General features: G+C 36.4%; 1 protein-coding gene across 11 annotated transcripts in view; it reads right to left on the bottom strand.

Annotated features, from left to right (window-relative positions):
• The window catches only part of NAV3 (neuron navigator 3), an 832,957-nt gene that overhangs the window by 28,758 nt on the left and 786,024 nt on the right, over window positions 1-18,175 (bottom strand). For 8 of the 11 annotated variants that reach the window (XM_045463549.1, XM_045463554.1, XM_045463556.1 and 5 more), the window contains 6 exons: window positions 11,879-12,000; window positions 10,850-10,870; window positions 9,992-10,164; window positions 8,225-8,378; window positions 6,844-7,018; window positions 2,056-2,153 (listed from right to left, as the gene is read on the bottom strand). In XM_045463549.1, coding sequence (XP_045319505.1) covers window positions 2,056-2,153; window positions 6,844-7,018; window positions 8,225-8,378; window positions 9,992-10,164; window positions 10,850-10,870; window positions 11,879-12,000 — 743 coding nt within the window. Of the gene's footprint in view, window positions 1-2,055; window positions 2,154-6,843; window positions 7,019-8,224; window positions 8,379-9,631; window positions 9,698-9,991; window positions 10,165-10,849; window positions 10,871-11,878; window positions 12,001-18,175 lie in introns of all 11 variants that reach the window. The other 3 variants (XM_045463547.1, XM_045463552.1, XM_045463557.1) reach the window with 2 other exon arrangements.

Below are 18,175 nucleotides of genomic sequence, written 5' to 3'. Positions count from 1 at the left end.
AGGGGAAGGGCAGAGAGAGAGGGAGACACAGAATCCGAAGCAGGCTCCGGGCTCTGAGATGTCAGCACAGAGCCCGACACGGGGCTCAAACTCACAGACGGTGAGATCGTGACCTGAGCCTAAGTCGGACACTCAATTGACTGAGCCACCCAGGTGCCCCTATTATCTTTTTTTGTGGGATGGGATTTTGAGGACTTTTTACATATATTGGACAAATAAACAATTTGAGATTTATAGTCTGAGTGGAGCCTCTTTTATGATGACTGGAAATGGTTACATAAAATAGTGATCATGACTCCAGTAGATATAATTAGCTAGTTGCTATGTTACAATCTTGGTTCTAGTCACCGACTGTATCATCCTCAAGAGGTGGTAGAATAACAACTGAATCAGATATTAGAAGATAAGGATTCTACAATGCACAATATCTACCACCTCGCTTAAGAAATGTGACTTTAGATAAGTCACCTAGCCATCTCATCAAGAAGCCTTGATTTCTTCATCTATAACATTTGCCTCTATAAGGGTAAATGATTATTACCACTATTTAGATATAATCCAAGTTAGAAGTCAATACCTTTTTCAGAAAAGGTTAAGAAATTCACAACAAACCATTGTGATTGTTTTTTTTTTTTTTACTACTCTTATGGACTGAGTGTTTGTGTCTTTCCCAAATCCACATGTTAAAGACACAATCCTGTGTGATATTTGGAAATGAAGCCGTTAGGAGGTAATCAGGTTAAATCAGTAGAATGGCGCTCTCATGATGGCATTAGTGACCTCATAAGTGGGGGGGGGGTGGGGAGAGGGAGACACCCAACTTTCCCTCTCCCCAAGTACACACACTGAGGAAAAGACATGTGAAGACATATTGAGAGATGGTTATCTGCAACGCAATGAAAGAGTCCTCACTAGAAACCAAATTAGCTAGCCCCTTGGTCTTGGACTTTACCATGGTGTGAAAATAAATTTTTGATCTGTAATACAGCCAGTCTATGGTATTTTGTTATGGCAGCCCAAGAAGACTAAAACAATTCCTTTCAATGTTCAAAAACATTGCCTTTTAGAATTATGTTAAAATAGAAAACTTGCTTTCTAGTAGTATTATAACCCAGTCAAAACAAATGTGTTCATACAATGCTTTGTAAGTAGCTGCTTTCAAATTAGAGATAGCTTAAGCTTCACTGAGACTATTAGAATCTTTTACGTGAAGACCCACTTGGGAAAATCAAGCAAAAATCTACAGCTCAAGAAGAAAGTTTATGGCATTGGAATTCTTGGAATATTTTCTCAGTGTAAAAATTCACAAGTGCTATCTTACTTTTTAAACTTCAATATTTCAACTATTTTAAAGTTCCAAAGGACTTTTCTGTTTTTCTGTTTGATGGGAACAAATTCGGATACTTGCAGATTTGTATTCTTGGACACTCGACTACAAACTCAACTTGAAATAATATTTTTAGTTTTCAAAAAAGACTTGAGTCACAAGGACATTGTCAATTTGATAGCAATAATTGATTCCAGAAAAATTAAAATATTTGCCTTATCTTCTAAGACTTTGCTTATAAATGACACACAGCATCAATAGAATTTTCATACTAAGTTTAGTAAATACATCTTTCTAGTGTCTAGAATATTCATCTAGCATATAGTCTCTTCTTTGTACAAAAACTATATTGACAACCCTGGTAACATGTTACTACACATCCTAAATATCCCCTGTATTTTACAGATGACACCAAAAGAATGTTAGACAAGATGTTTATGTCAAAGAAAATAATGATTCTTTTCTGAAGCTATAGAAATGAGAGTGGTTGACAATCACTATTGTCATCAGTGAATGAACATGAGATATTGAGACATATTTCTACCTATATAATGATGTAATTTCTTTTGAGTCCCTAACTTTCATGCTTTTATGACATATTAAGTGAATGACAAGATGCACACTGCTGATAGCATATTTACCAGGACAAATATCCAATATAAGATACATTTGATTCATGGTCATGTTCATCCTTTAGGAATATTTAGAATTTAAGATTAAAAACATACCTTTGCTCGGCCGTAGCCCTTGCTTATGGAGACTATAATTTTCACACTGCGGCCATCTTTGTGTCCAGTTGTATCACCAGCATCGTCGAGCAAAATATCTACCAAATTTTCAAAGAAGTAAGTAAACACATGCACGTACGCGCGCGCGCACACACACACACACACACAATAGAGTCATATTAGCTTGGAATTGTTTACTATCATTGTTTTCTCCCTCATAGTTTTATATCTTTCAGTAGGAATATATGGCCTTTTTGCTTCCCATTCTAGCCAAACTGGTTTGAAAAATCTCAGCTTTCAAGAAGATGAATTACTGTGGTTGGGCTGAAGGTTCAGTCTAAGAATTTATTTCTGCTTCCAAAGATCTTCACTCACATGCTGGGCCATTGCCCTCAGATGGGGAAATGAAGGGTTTCTTTTCCTGTTGCACACACGTCTGAGTAATACCTGGGTAATATTCAGTTACCATCATTGCAACTGTGACACACTGAAAAGCCATTTGGTTTTTCCATCCAACCTAAAATATCCAAGCTCAATACCCATGTAATTTATGAAAGCTAAGGTGCTGAGATTGGGTGTCAACTAAAATTATTGCTAAGCATTTGGCATATATCCAGCTATGTTACTGCTTACCTTATATCTATAATTATTAGGTACTGTTACTGAATTTCAACCACAGCATTATACTTCCATATAGAAGTATATTAATTATCACTCTCCTGTACCCTTTATGCTTATGGTTTTAAAACCAAAACAGTATTTCTAGTAATCAGCTAAGACTTACAGAAGCCTGATAAAGCTAGCTAACCTGCAAGCACCAGCCTTCAAATATAATTGAAGATTAATTTTCAAACTATACCATATGAGATTAACATCCAATTTGAATAATTATTAATGTCAACTATCCCACATATATGTTACTATAGAGCCACATTTAATATGGCTTTGAGGATAATGTTATTATAGAGCCATGATTAATATGAAGATAGTGCTTTGTGCAAAAAGGAACTCAGTTACGTGCTAAAGAGCACATGAGCCTGGTGACAAGGGGAGTCAATTACTGTGACTAAATTTATAGAGAAAAGGGCTGTGAATGTACTCGCAGAGAAACAATAATTTAATCAAATAGTTTTTGAAAATAGAATGGTTCTATTATCTTAATAATTAAGAATATATCATTTCACAAAGGAAAGAGTAAAAAAAATGCCTTAAGATCATAACAATAAAAAAATCCACAGATTTTGAGAAAAATGGATATTTTTGCCAAAAATTTTTAAAATATCAAAGACAATCTCCCTACTGGAAATTCAATTCTTTTGCCAGATCAACATCCTCACAATCTCTTACTTTTTTGCTTATCTCAGTCAAAAATAAAACCCTTTTTTAAGTGTCATTTAATCTTCTTGCTCTTTTTCTTAGAAGTTTAGAGTGGCTTATGTTGGCTGCATGCATGTAAATTTCTGGTATCCCATGACCAAATTATCTATCTCTTTAGTACTTTGCTCAATTAGTTCTAAATGTTCATAAATATTCAAAAATACCTCTTAAGCCTAAAAGATACCAGGAACTGTGCTGGGTGTTGGGAAGGAATACCCATTCAGGTGAAAAGGTGAGAAGGAAAATGAATTTCTTGCTCTTTTGGCATGTGTTAAGTGCCAGAAATAAAGGCATGAGGCAGTGAAATAGAGTAACTGAAGGGAGGCTGCTCTAGACAGATAGGGCATTCTAGAAGGCTTCCATGGGGAGGTGGTATTTGGAGATAAGACCAGGTGGCTGAGAAGTGCTATGCAAGCAAAGACCAAGGAAAAGAGGTCCAGAAAACAAGAACAAATGCAAAACCCTCGATGAAAGAGATATGTGTGTTCAAGGGTTTGGGTGGTAGGAGGGTGGAGATCAAGGGGTTGGGGGGACTAGTATGGAATGATGTGGAGGTAGCTAAGGGCCAGATCATGAGTGGCCTAGTACTCCACATCAAGGTATTTAATCTAATTTCTGATCTACTTCTCTGCCCAAGTTTGTCCTGGAGCATGTTTCTTATTTCACTTTATGTTCACTCTTAAAAACTGCCAGAACTGTGAAATTCTTCCTGAAGGCAGTGACGTACATGTCTACCAGTAAATGAATGAATGACTGTCCTTGGCTTTTCATACGGCTACTTAAAGGAAAAGAGTATGGGAGTTAAAAGGTCAGATGCTGGATTCATCCAGACCTGGGTTCAAATATTAACTCTACATCTTACTAGTTGCATGATCTCGAACAAATCATTATAGTTTCTTTCCTAAGTGTTGGTTTCCTCATCTGTAAAATGGGGCTCAAACAGCCCTTACTTCATAGGGTTACTGAGACCATAAGAGATAATGCTTTTACAACACTTTCTCCCCAGTGTTTAATACCGCCAGCTGTTTTGTAACCACTATTCACTTTGTGCAGGTGTTTACTGTAATCCCTTCTCCGCACAGTGGGAGGAGTACATCCTGACTCACTCCGTGTCCCCTCCTGTCCTCACCATATCGATAGGATGATCACCTGAAGAAACAACTCCAAGAAAAAAATGAAAACCAACAAATTTGAGGTAAGAGTTCTCTGTGGGGTTTCCTTAATGGAAAATAAGTTATGGTTCTCTGTCAATATCTTAAGGAAGAATAAAAAGATCTGCCATTTTGGTTACAATCCAATGAAGTTATGACAAAAAAAAAATGAAATCTTTTCAAATTTATGTCTTTCCTAGATGTATGAAATGTGTAGGTATATTTCAGGAAATGAAAGTTTGTCAATTATCCACTCTCCTGCCTACTTCTCTCCTTTTTTAAAAAAAATTAATCATGACGCCTAGAATTTTTTTTTTTTTTTTTGTTAAAAAGCCACAGCATAAAGGCATTTTTGATTTCCAATTCTGAATCCACTAAACAAGAGTGAGGACAATGAAAACAGTATCCTAGTCATGTGATTTAATGTTTTTTTTTAATTCAGATACAATTATTACTAATGAAAAATGATTAAAGAAATAAAATAATATAGAACTAAAGATAAAATGTATACTTAAAAAGTACATCTTTGAAACCCCCTCAAAACATTTGCCCCAAATTCTGATTCACGGACATCAGTATTTTCAGGCTGATGAATACAGAGATTATAAATTTGATTTATTATATTTTATATTTATCTTTATGAGTTTTAGTTTTTCCTAGACATGAATTTTTAGTTTCATTTTTACATGGCTTCTGTTTCTAAACTATCTTTAGTATAACTGTGCCTCCTTTAAACTTTACTGTATTTCCATGAGATGAAACAGTATCACATAACAAGCAGTGAAATCCTGCCATTAAGCCACCGTGTAAGGTAACAGCCCTTGCTTGTCTTTCCTTAAGGAGTCCAGCGAGGACACAGACACTGACTGCCTTTGGCTGTGGACCCTACTTTCACTTCTCTGTTAGGCTCATCACGGACAACATATAGGATTTTGCTCAGGGCCACCAGAATCTATACATTTAAAGTTTTTATTTATTTATTTTTCTTTGTTGGCATCTTTTGAAGAGTGTGGGTGATGACACCTTACAGACAATTTACACATTCAAGTTACGACCACAGTCCCATAGTTTGATTCCACTGAATGATTTTTAAGTTCGTTTAATTATGACCTCTCTGTTTCTTCTTGGCTACTAACATTGGTTTTACTTGATGCTTAGTCTCAGAATTCATTTCCCTCCCCCAATACCTGCCAAATGTTATATACAGTGTTTTCCTGAATTTCAGGGAGTTCCTACTTGTCTTTTAGTTGCCACTTGCCTCTTCTAAGAAGAAAGCAAGTTATATATTTAAGCCCTTCATTTTACATTATGAACAGCAGATGTAACAGAATTGTTAACATTCTGACTTTTTAGAAGAGGTATGACTTATTACAAATTTTCATCAATATCAGCATGCTGTATCTCTGTTTCTCTTCTTCATCTCTATTTTAGTGTAATTTAAGGCAAGCCGGGAAGAACTATATAGTTGTATAATGGAATCCAAAGTTACCCAGGAACATGCATATCATTGGTTTCCAAGCGTCATCTGGTGGCTATGCTTTGCAATTACCACAGATCTTCATGTAACTCTTTCCTAAACTAAATCTTATGTACATAAAATGATTCACTGCTATATACTTTATAACTGATAGTTCATCAGATACGAAGACAACATTATGTCATATGATTCTATTTGCGATGAAGTAAAACTGTACCCTGGTTCCATCATTAGTACCGCTGCACACAATAACAGAATCCAGTAAAGTCTTTACATTTGTTGAAAATTTAATAGAACTGTGATGTACTAGCATTATGTTCTCTCCAGGTAACGTCATGCACGATCATCTGGTCAAATTTAGGAATAGGTCCTGATGCACTCGTAAATGGGCTTTGTACACTTAAAATACTGTACGACTGTGTGGGATTATTAGCATTATATTCATAAATACTAACGATCACCACTGAGAATATCATTTCTTTATTGTGTTTGTAATCACCAAGGAAGTATTTCTCAAGCACAAGTAATTTTTTAAAATGATATGAAAACCATTATGTCTTACGTCTGTCGCTCTTTCACAGAGCATATTCTTTTAAAAGTATAACAGGGTAGAATACATTTTTAGGAGAAGAATAAGACTATTTCTGAGAATTCAGAGTGCTAACATGTTTAGGAGAGTGAGTTTAAGAACAGTGCTGGGCACAATTCTCCAATGCCAGCCCCCTCCCCCCTCATGAAATCATAGGCATGATTTCATTCAGGCAGGTGTGTGCACAAAATTACCTGAGGTAACAGACTCTGTGATATTCAGGTTGTTCAGAGAAAGTCCTAGTGACTGGCGTGAAGATGAGGAGGACGAACTACTTGAGGACTCTGACGGTGGACGAGCAGGCTTAGCTGCGTGACCAGTTTCTGCCTTCAGGCGGTCATTTTCGGCCTTCAGTATTTCAATTTCATTCTGTTGTGAAGACGGAAAATACAGGAAAACAAAATCCGGCCAGTTTGTGTGAGAAAATGGCACCAACTCTTTCATCAGAGGTAATTATTTTGTTTATTAAATAAAGCATGTGGTGATATGTTAAGTAAACAAATATAGATTATGAAAACAGGATTTTCTTCCAAAGAAGGTAAATTATTAACCTAGTCTCTGTTTCTTACATACATAGATTCATGTATTCACGAATATAGACACACTAACCCTTAGAATTTACATAAGTATTTTTTGAATGTATCATATATTTGAGGGGTCTTCTAGGACTTGGTCCCATTTGAATTAAGAGTCATATATTTGAAGAGTTTGCAAAATTTCTCATTTTAAATGCATTGTTAAACCTCACAGGTAAATAACGTCATTTGTAATAGTCTGAACTCACGTAGAGTCGACAACCAGAGCAAAACAGAAACAGTATCATTAAGGTGACTTAACATTACTGCAGAGTTCTAGCCAACATCTGAAAAGTTGTTGTTCCTTCAAAATGGAGCACTAAGCTCATAAAAACAACAAAAACCTTTTGATGAATACATATGGTAGCAGATAAATCTGCTCAGCAGTGAGTTTTTCTTATTTCAGTCAACTGTGGTACGGAGTGATGATCGGTTTACAATAATAAAATGAAAACTTAGTCTGAGCCCAGCCTGGTTCTGCAATTAGCCTTCAGATGCTTCCCCAAAAATACAAAAGCTTTACTTTTACAGATGGCCTTCCACACCACTGTTACTTTGCATATTTAGAAGGCTTGTGTTAAATTTCTGTAGTTTCCTCATTACGTTTTTTTCCCAATAGAAAATAGGTAAAAGTAATTGAAAGTCAGATGTCAAAAGAACGGAAAAAAAACCAACACAAAGGCAAATCGTGGAAAAGTGTAGACACAACGGTTGTAGTAGTTCCTTTAAAAACTCGGCCCTCAAGTGAATCCAATCACTAGTCCACGTGTCTTGAATGGCCCTTGAGTGCAACTGGCCAGTCTGTACTCCTCATTCCAGCCTTGGATTTGACAGAATGCTCCATTCAATATTAAGAAATGAGGTGCAAAGACTGAATAAACAGACTGTGTTTCCACAGTGGGTTTAAAAGTGAGATTTGTTTTTATAATAACCAAGAGTGGAAAATAAACAATATTTTAAATCTCTCCTCTTTGTTCCTTGAAGGTGTTTCAGCACTGACCTGCATCCGGTTCATGGCTTCCCGGATCTGGTCAAGGTGATGAGCAGAGCTGAGGGCCTCCAGTCGGATATCTGTTAATTTTAATTCCTTTTCTCTGAGCTCGCTCTTCAGCTGCAGAATTATCTCTGCCTCAGCCTCGGTGCATTCACAGATCCTGAAGAAGGAAACAAACACAAAATCAGCGGTAGGGGAAAGCCAGAGGATTCGGAAAAGCAGTGCTTCTTTTGAGGCTGAGCTGCAATATTATCCAGCAGCTACAGAAGTTATTTGCCACCAGCAACACCTAAAGAGAAGGAGAAAGAGTTTTACAAACGGCAACACATTCACAGGTTCAAAACTGAAAACAGTAGCTGTCTTTTTCCTTTAATCCTTTCTTCCTATTTTCTGAACTTTAAAAACAATCCGTTATTACTGAATACCAAGTAATCTTCAAAATTCCCTTGTTGCTCACATTCATGGGGCTGTGGAGTCATAGTATGACACCATTTCATTCTACCATTGTTCAAGGGACTTAAATATTTGCAGCTTATGAAACATTCTTTTTTTAAAGCAGTTATGATATTCTTAAAACATTGATTTTTTTTTTTTTGTAAACCGCCGAAGAATAACATTATTTGCCACGACAATGTCTTCAAGTTACCATGAAAATCCAATATAGATATTGTAGAAAATAAATCAGAGAGATTAGTTTTGGATATTTAACTCATGGAGGAGGGTTATACAACCCTCCTGGTAGGCTCAGCTGATTTAGGAGATGGGACTAATGAAGCTAAATCACAGGTTTCAACCCATGCAAGCAGGCTAGTCGAGGGCTACCTAAAAGTCATATACATTATTTTCTTATTATTTTGCTATTGTTGTCTTGTGGCCAGTTTTGCAGGAAATATGGTGAAAGAACTTGTTTTATATTAACTGATATCTCTTCCATTTAAATGCGAGGACTACATTTTTGCTTTGTTTGTTGCTTACCAAAATGATAGTGTTATGTTCCTCCTTCCTATACACGTGATGGAATTATCTAGGATCTACAAATGTCTTAAATGGTCCTACTAGTGGCTCTGTGCTACGTGAGAGTTCTCTGCTAGTCACAGTCAAGAAAATTTGATTCAAATAGTATCTAAAACAAGGAATCACCACATCCGAGTACATGTTCTACATCCAAAGGTTTCATTCATTCTTGTAACAACAAATAGCAACGATAAAAATGCTATGCTAGATTATCTCGTGGAATTAAAGACAAATGGATTACAGCTTGGTTTTAGGAAAACAGCTTTGACTTCAAAAAGAGAAAGACAGAGGTTTTTATTATTGAAATGCATGTGAGTGGTTTTAGAAAGAGCAAAAGCAGACGCTGCTTAGGTTAGAATCTGGGTCTTTGCAAATTTCATGCATCACACGCCATTTTACCGGGATCTATGCTTGTAGATCACAGGGCCATTTTGCCGTTTCTTTGGTGGCCAGACAAGGGGTGACCTGCATTGAATGCACAGTGAGACAGATACACGGACAAACGCAAGTGAAAAGAAGTGAGAATAAATGACTCATAAAAGTGGAGAATGAACTTCAAAAACATGCCAGTTCTAATATGTGAAAAGCAAAGGAGAAACAAATGCTGTCCATAGTTCTAAGGAAGATCTGAAAATGATCGGCACAGATGGTGTTGCCGCTGTGAAAGTACAACCGGACTGCATTTAGAACACAAACATGGGCTTGGCCCGAAGTTGCTTTTGAAAAATACTTCAGCATCCTGCCGACGGAGTGACTTACGCTGAGGCGGATTGTGAGGGCTTCATGGACGCGGACCCACAGTCACCTGCATTATGGGGCAATTTAGGGGATGCTGGAAGGGATGAGTCTGTAAGCTCTTCAATGTCCGAATGTGAGGAAGGAGGCTTGGTGGACTTTTTCTTCCCAAAGGCTTGTTTGAATGAGCTTCGCAGCTGCAAAGAGGACAGAAATTACCTTTCTTGTCTATTTGCACTTGGCAAATTTTGCTTTGGGGCGTTAGTTTGCAGATGCTATCCTAGCCACTGCCTGGGGTCAGTATGTACAAGCAGAGGATTAAGAGTTGCAGCACGGTATCTCTAGAAAAAAATGATACCATGTTTTGTGGTTTGTCTTATTCTTATATTAATCCAGCGCAGCGCAAACACGGAAGGCTTTTCAAATAGTGCAAGGTCAAGGGCATGGCTGTCAGAGCACTCATTTAAAACTAAGTACCTTGAAGGGATCTCCACTCCCAATGCTTCTCTCTTCAAGGCAATTTGTTTTAAATGGCCACTTTAGCGCTACAATCAAGTCATGTCCTGCTGACAGTATAAACTTAAAAAGCAAAATGAAATCAAATTCACCTAACACTTCATTAATTGTGATTTTCTATTCAAATTTTTCAATTCCCGTACTATTCAAAACCAGAATTGGTATCCCCTACAGCGCTATTCAGAAAGTGGTTTTACCTCTTCTCTGGAAAATTTGAGATTAAAATGAAAAGACACAAAGAAAAGACATACAAGGTAATCTGTTTTTAAAAGGTATAAAAAGCCTACTGCCAAAATGAATAGCATTCATGCCAAGGTAGGGTATTTTTTATAGATGCATGCCAAATTGTCCACGGTTTATATTCACCTCACTTCCTCTAGAGTTCACCTTGCAGAAACATGAAAGAGTGTGGAATTACAAATCAAGGGAAGGAAGGCTGATCAGTATTTTAAAATATTACCTGTATAAACATTTTTTTAAACAAAAAAAAAAAATATTTCTTTCATTATTTATAGTAGGCACTCCAGTAAAATCCTCTGATGGTTTAACGTTTTGGATTTCATCAAGAGTTGTACTTCTTTCAAAAATCGACCTTGGTTTCATGGCATTCAAAGAAACCCTTTACTTCGTGGTTTTTAAACATTTTGCTGTGATAGCATCTTCTCCGTTTTTTTACCAAATGCTTTGTGCTATCATAAATTAAATCTCTAGCAAATGTAAGGCAGTGCTCTGTTGAAGCATTTCTCTGTTTCTGCTATATTCTCTTGGTAAAAAAAAGATAGAAAGCAGACACTCATGTAGTTCATTTCTCGTGAGGCGAAGCTTTATTTACACTATAAGCCCCGTGGAAGTGAGAGGTGCGAAGACCGTCAAGGTTTCTTCTGTCCCTACTTTTACAATCTATTTCTTTTCCTCTTCCCCCAGCCCCACCATCAGTACCATCACCACCACCACCACCACCACTGCCACCACTCCCACCATCTCTCCTTCTTTCTCTCCTCCACGATAAATCCCTGCCCTGTCATTTACTAACAGACGTTATCTTATTTTTCCATACAACAACTCTATAAAGTCAGTGTTGATGATCCTATTGTTACAGATGAGAAAAATGTAGGCCCCCTCAAAGGGTGAAGGAGCCTGCCTACGATCCCAGTAGTAAGTGGCAGAGTGGGGATTCAAACCCAAGCCTGGTCCTGACTTCAGCACCATGCCACCCTAATTTTGGTGACGAGTCCGGCATTCAAGGGGCCAGTTACCTGAATGACAGTCTTTGTAAACCGCTACAGATTTCTAAATCTCATAAGGAAAAAACAAAAACAAAAACAAAAACAAAAACCTGACTCATTGTGCAATAATATGCTTCTGAATGAGATGAAATGACCACAGCTTACTTACCCAGTTTTTCTTTTTCTTTTTCTTGGAGTCAGCATCATTACCACTACCAATGCTGGAATGGCTTGTGGCACTGTTGATACTAGAAACACTTTCAGAGGAATGTTGTCTTCTGATACGGAGATCTAGCAACAGATAGACAATATCACATTAGCTCATACACTTTCACTGGGAACAAATAAGACCATTAGGCTTCCTGAGAGGAAGTCTGCTAATAAAAGTCAACACGGCTTTGTGCAAATCGTTTCAGGGCAGCTTTGGTTTTTAAGTGTAATAAAATACAACCTTATTTGCTTTAATTAAATGCGTTATCTTCATTAAGATTCATTGAACATCTCATATAAGTCTGTAGCATTGGTGGTTTAATGAGTTCTGAGTTTTTACCCAAAAATGAAATGCTATGCTACTGATTTCCACTGAATACCTGGATCAAACAGATCTTCCAAGTGATTTATTCCAAATGATTACTCCCATGGAGTAAATGGAAACTCATAACTGCATGAGAATTAACTGTGTCTTTTTAATATTAGTGCTTTGGATACAGCTACCGAAGCCAAGTATATTAATTTTCCATTTCATAGAATCATACCATGATAGAGCCAAAACAAACCTTGGAAGTCATTTAAGCACTTCAATTCACAGATGAGGAAATTGAAGTGCAAAGAAGTAACCTGACCGAGGTCAAAGAGTCAGTGGGGGGAAGACGCTCAAGAGAGAATCTGGGTAGATGACATGTATACACTAAACGGAGCACATATTTAAGACAACGCATCATAATCCCTGCCCATGATGTGGAATAGTAATGGTGACAGTAATAATAACCACAGGTAATAACAAACCTAGCTTTTACTCTGTGTTGACTCTGACCTGGGATTATTTAATTTCATTCTTAAAGCAAAGTGTTGAAATGAGTTTAATTACTAAAAATCATTTGACCAGAGTTACAGAGCTGAAACACAGCAGAGCCAAGCCGAGACCTGGACAGATTGTAATGTTTGTCGTGCTAACTGCCATGTGATACGGGCTTGCCGTGCTTCTACAAAGCATGTAGTGTTTCTCTAGTCACACAAGACGATTTGAAAAAAAAAAAACAACTTTTGACATTTATTCACATTTTGAAGATATCCACTTACTCCATAAAATCAGCCTATAAGATTAATTTACAGTTGTTGAAATTGAAATTTTACTGAGAGTTAAATAAGAAATTTTACTTACTGCTTACAGTGAACTAATATTAAGTGTTAGCGGAGACACCACCAATTCATAAAATTACTTTTAAGGCCCAGTCTACTTTAAGGTCAAATCTATTATTATATTTAATTGGCATCAACGCAGATTAGCCGAGCAAAAAATTTTAGTAGAACTTATGTCAGAAATCACTATATAGCTTTCAAAAAGTTTCCATAGAAACAATAGTATAAAATCAAAGCTTTCCAGTTGACAGATGTATTTAACAGTACAATGCCCCACGACAATGAAACTATAACTGGTTCCTTTTAAAACATATAATCAGTGAACATGTGTGTGGGTATGTAATATATGTATACATATCTCCATCCTTAGTCATATACATATATATCAACATATACCTTAACTTTTTCCCTTAAGATATTAAATACGCTAACAAATTTTATAGGAGCCAAAAATAAAACTACTTTTCAGACTCTGTAGATTGTGGCCTCTTAAAAGTGCTTTAAAAAATAATGATGTGTTTACATGCCCCCAAACATTACCAATGTCGCGACTTAAGGCATTTATAGTATCTTTTAATCAACTAATACTAGAAGTTGTATGAATAAAGAAAAGAAGAATATGTTGGTACTTATTTGTATCTTACATTTCTGCTGTGCTTGGCTATAAGCTTTTGTGATCAAGATACATTATTTTTTAGGTTTTTTCCTAGTAATTGTCTTTCACAACTAAAGCAATGGTACTGGATGTTAAGGTACTCAAGAGTTTTTATTATATCCAGTATTAATAAATTGTATTTGGCTTTGATTAACCTTCAAAATTTGAGAAGAGAGGTAAATTCTTATAATCATAGGTCAAAAGTAGTCCTTGTAGGTATTATTTATCTTCAGTTATGAATGCACTCACCAATAAAGAATAAAAAGAGAATCTGGGCATAAAACATACTTGTTGAATTATTATGAACCGAATTCATTATACTGAAAAGCAAATTTCAGTAATATCATGGAATGAAAGGAATTTATTTTATTCACCTCTAACAATTTCTTGCTAGTGTTTGTAAGTATTTGATTCAGTACATGTGACACTATAGAGCTTGGAAAAGAACGGTTGACCAAATGGATGTGAACCTTATGAACGAACGGAGAAGCTTATTTTAAAAGTCTGTATTTCAGTTACGTGTTTGTTCATCCATTCATTCCCACTTCCCACCCTTCTTACCACCGATGCCCCAGCTGAAGCTATTACTAACGCTTCTCTGCTTTACAGCAAGAAGAGCTGTCCAAGTTCAAACCATTCTGTAAACAGTAGCTAGAGAAATCTTTAAAAGGAAAATGTCATCATCACTCCCTTACTTCAGACTTTTTAGTAGATTACCATTTTAAGAAGAAAGAAAATATTTCAACTCTTAAAAATGGCCTAAAAGTCCCTCAGTAATCTGGTCAGTAATTGTCTCTCTAACCTGGTTCTTCTTATTTTACCTCTGCTCATTGTATCAGCTCCATAAAGGCAATAGTCTGCTTTCTACCTCAAGACTCTTCTGGAATACTCCTCTTTCAATATTTGCCATATACATTGATAATTGTTCCTTGGATCTCCCCTTAAATGTGGCTATCTGGGAAAGGCCTTTCCTGACTATGCACCTCCAGCAGGTTCCCTGCTACCCTTGCTTTCTATAGCACTAATTCTTGTCCATTTTTTAACTTATAACTGTTTTGCCATGCATATTCAGCTATACCTATGATCACAACAATTGCTAATTTTCTGCTCTCCCACAAGATTTAAGGTTTATTTTTTTTTAATGTTTATTTTTGAGAGAGAGAGTGCACAAGAGAGTGGGGTAGGGGCAGAGAGGGAGGGAAACAGGATCCAAAGCAGACTCTGCTCTGATAGCAGAGAGCCGGATGTGGGGCTCAAACTCACAAACCGTGAGATCATGACCTGAGCAGAAGTCAGACGCCCATCTGATGGAGCCATCCAGGTGCCCCAAATGTAAATGTTTAATGGAGACAAAGATTATATCTGTTTTGTTTACCGTTGTATATCCAGGACCTTGTGCACACTATGGCTTATGGTAGGCAATCAATAAGTGCTTATGGGCAATATTATTCTTATTCATTCAGCACATCTGTTTGCCTAACATTCCTAAAAATGTATTCACTGTTGATAGCAATTTACTACGTGTTTTGTTAAATTGGTACATCTCAAGGAAAAACTATTCTATGTTTATATACAGAGGTAGTGACTTAAAAAAAGTATATTTTGAAAAATAAAAGTAAAATTTTCTATTATTTTACCTTTCATATATGGTTATATATATATGTATCTCTGTATCATTAAATTTACACAGAGATATATTTATAACCTTTTGTGGCAGTGGACTGTGAGTCCTTGAGAGTAGGGGGCTTTGTTTTTTTATCTTTGTATTTCAAGATCTAACAGAGCGACTAGTATATATCAGCTACTCAGATAACATTTGTGCATGAACAAATAAATTTATTCTATTATAGACTGCTATTATTTATCAGGCTCTGTTAATAAATGGGATGAACACATAGAAAATAGAAAGTTACATTAATTACGTGATTTTGTCTCAGTTTGACCTGTCTATAAAACTGTTGCCTCACTCCAAATATATATTGTAAGACTACATGTTACAAATTTACCTGACATAAATGTGTAAAGCTCTTGAAAACCAAATCTCAATATGATTTCAGACTATAAGTTTATAGCTTATAGCTTATACAATCACCATAATGACCCATGGAAAGATACATAAACAGTCCAACAGACTTTATTTTCTGTATGTGATGCCAATGGTCAGATAGTAAGAATCAGTTTGTGTTCACTGAATATATATTATTGAAACATAAATATCCTATATACACTTATTTGTTTTTGTCAGTTTTAAATCTTATAAGAATATTTTTTAATCTTTCTTGACCAATTTGAATATTAACTGTTATCATTTTACTCATTTTATGTACCCCTCCCACATTAGTGAGCAGAGGAATTCCTTTTTTCAATTCCAGTAGATACATTAGGGTACTTGTTGCCTAAGATAAAAGGAATCCTTCCAGAAAGTTTTACTTCAGTGACTTGTACTGTGTTAAAGAAAGGATTAAGTCTTTTTCAATCCCTTCTCTGGACCTATTTACAACATGAAGATTCAGAACATAAGCTGCTTTATTATAGCTCTAAGATAAGCTTTAAATATGCAGTAATTTTCCATGTAGCATATAAATCAACTCCCCCGCATGGAAAGTTGCTAAATTCCTAACAGAAGTAGCCCCTAGAGGACTAGTTTGTCCTTCAATTTAAGTATCTCTCACTTTATAAATTTTTTTCTAAAATTTGAATTCTAGTACTTAAAAAATTGCATTTATTTTATTATTAAATTTTTTTTTTAGTATTTATTTATTTTTGAGAAAGAAAGAGAAACAGAGTATGAGCAAAGGAGGGGCAGAGAGAGAGAGGGAGACACAGAATCCAAAGCAGGCTCCAGGCTCTCAGCTGTCAGCACAGAGTCTGATGCGGGGCTCGAGCCCATGAACTGTGAGATCATGACCTGAGCCAAAGTTGGATGCTTAATGGACTAAGCCACCCAGGCACACCAGAAATTGTATTTTCTTAAATTAAAATTCAAATAAACCCCTTTTATGTGTACAGCACCCCCACAGTCACTTGGATTGAGAAAACATACCACCCTACCATTGATTAGAAAAGGCAGACCTTACATAAATTAGGGCACCAAAGTACAATGCAAATTTTGATAGAGGAACTACAGTTATCTCCAGAAACATACCACAAGGGGACCTCATTAATTTTAAGGGTCAAGGAGGCATATTTAGGCTAACTCTCTTAGGTCTCAAAACATTTTTATGCTGAGCACACAAGGCAGAAAATTTTAAGTAGAAATAAACAGAACATACAAAAAACTTTTAGAGAATTAGAAGAAGTCAGGGTAGCTGAAATATACAATGTGACAAAAAAGCAAAGCATAAGGTCTAGACCAGTGTCTAGCAAATAACTGATAATCATTATATATTTGTTGAATGAACAAAGATGACGAAGAGAAATTATGTCATGTTAAGAAGTTTGTATTTCATCCTAAAGGCAAGGGATACCTATAGATATTTGTTGTTGACTAATGCTCTGGTTTCAGTGTGAAGAATGATACAAAGTGGTGTTAAGATGAAGGGCAGGAAGGATTTAGGAGTTTGTGGTCACAGTTCAGGGGAGAGATAAGGGATGGTAATAGTAGGATCTGAGAAAAGGGAACACGTCCAAGAGATATTTAAGGGGTGGAATCAATAGAACTTGGTGATTTAATGAATGAGGAGAGGAGGATATATGAATGAACATCTAGGTTTATGGCTGGCTATATGGAAGAATGGTGGTGCCACTTACTGAGGCAAGGAACACTGAAGGCAAAGCAGGTCTGAGAGGGAAGATGACAAGTTCAAATTTGGAGATGTTGAATTTAACATGACAAAGAGACATCCAAAGATAACCAAGTGGAGCTCTCGCTTATGCAGCTCAATTTATAGATCTGCAACTCAAGAGATGAGCCTGGCCTGAAGAAATATTTTTGACAGTTATCAATGCATAAATGATAATTATAGCTAGAGTATTAGATGAGTTTATAGATTTTTAGATAGGAGAAGGGAATCACAATGCACAAAATCATAATGGAAGAGAGTTTAGGACTGGGTTCTAAGAAATATCAGCATTTAACAAAACGATACAAATGAGTAAAACTGCAAAAGAAACTTTCAAAGAGATTTCAAAGCAGCAGGAGAAAAAACTAAGAATGTGAATATTACAAACATTACAAGAAATCAAGGTGTCAATTAGGATGGAATGGACATCAGTATACAATGCGGTCTGCATGTTAAATACAGTAAGAATTTTATTTTATTTTATTTTATTTTCAACGTTTATTTATTTTTTTTGGGACAGAGAGAGACAGAGCATGAACGGGGAGGGGCAGAGGGAGAGGGAGACACAGAATCGGAAACAGGCTCCAGGCTCTGAGCCATCAGCCCAGAGCCTGACGCGGGGCTCGAACTCACGGACCGCGAGATCGTGACCTGGCTGAAGTCAGACGCT

This window comes from Leopardus geoffroyi, chromosome B4, assembly GCF_018350155.1.
Source record: "Leopardus geoffroyi isolate Oge1 chromosome B4, O.geoffroyi_Oge1_pat1.0, whole genome shotgun sequence".
Taxonomy (NCBI): Eukaryota; Metazoa; Chordata; class Mammalia; order Carnivora; family Felidae; genus Leopardus; species Leopardus geoffroyi.
Note: the sequence above shows the minus strand (reverse complement) of the source record. Positions and strands in the feature narration are given on the sequence as shown.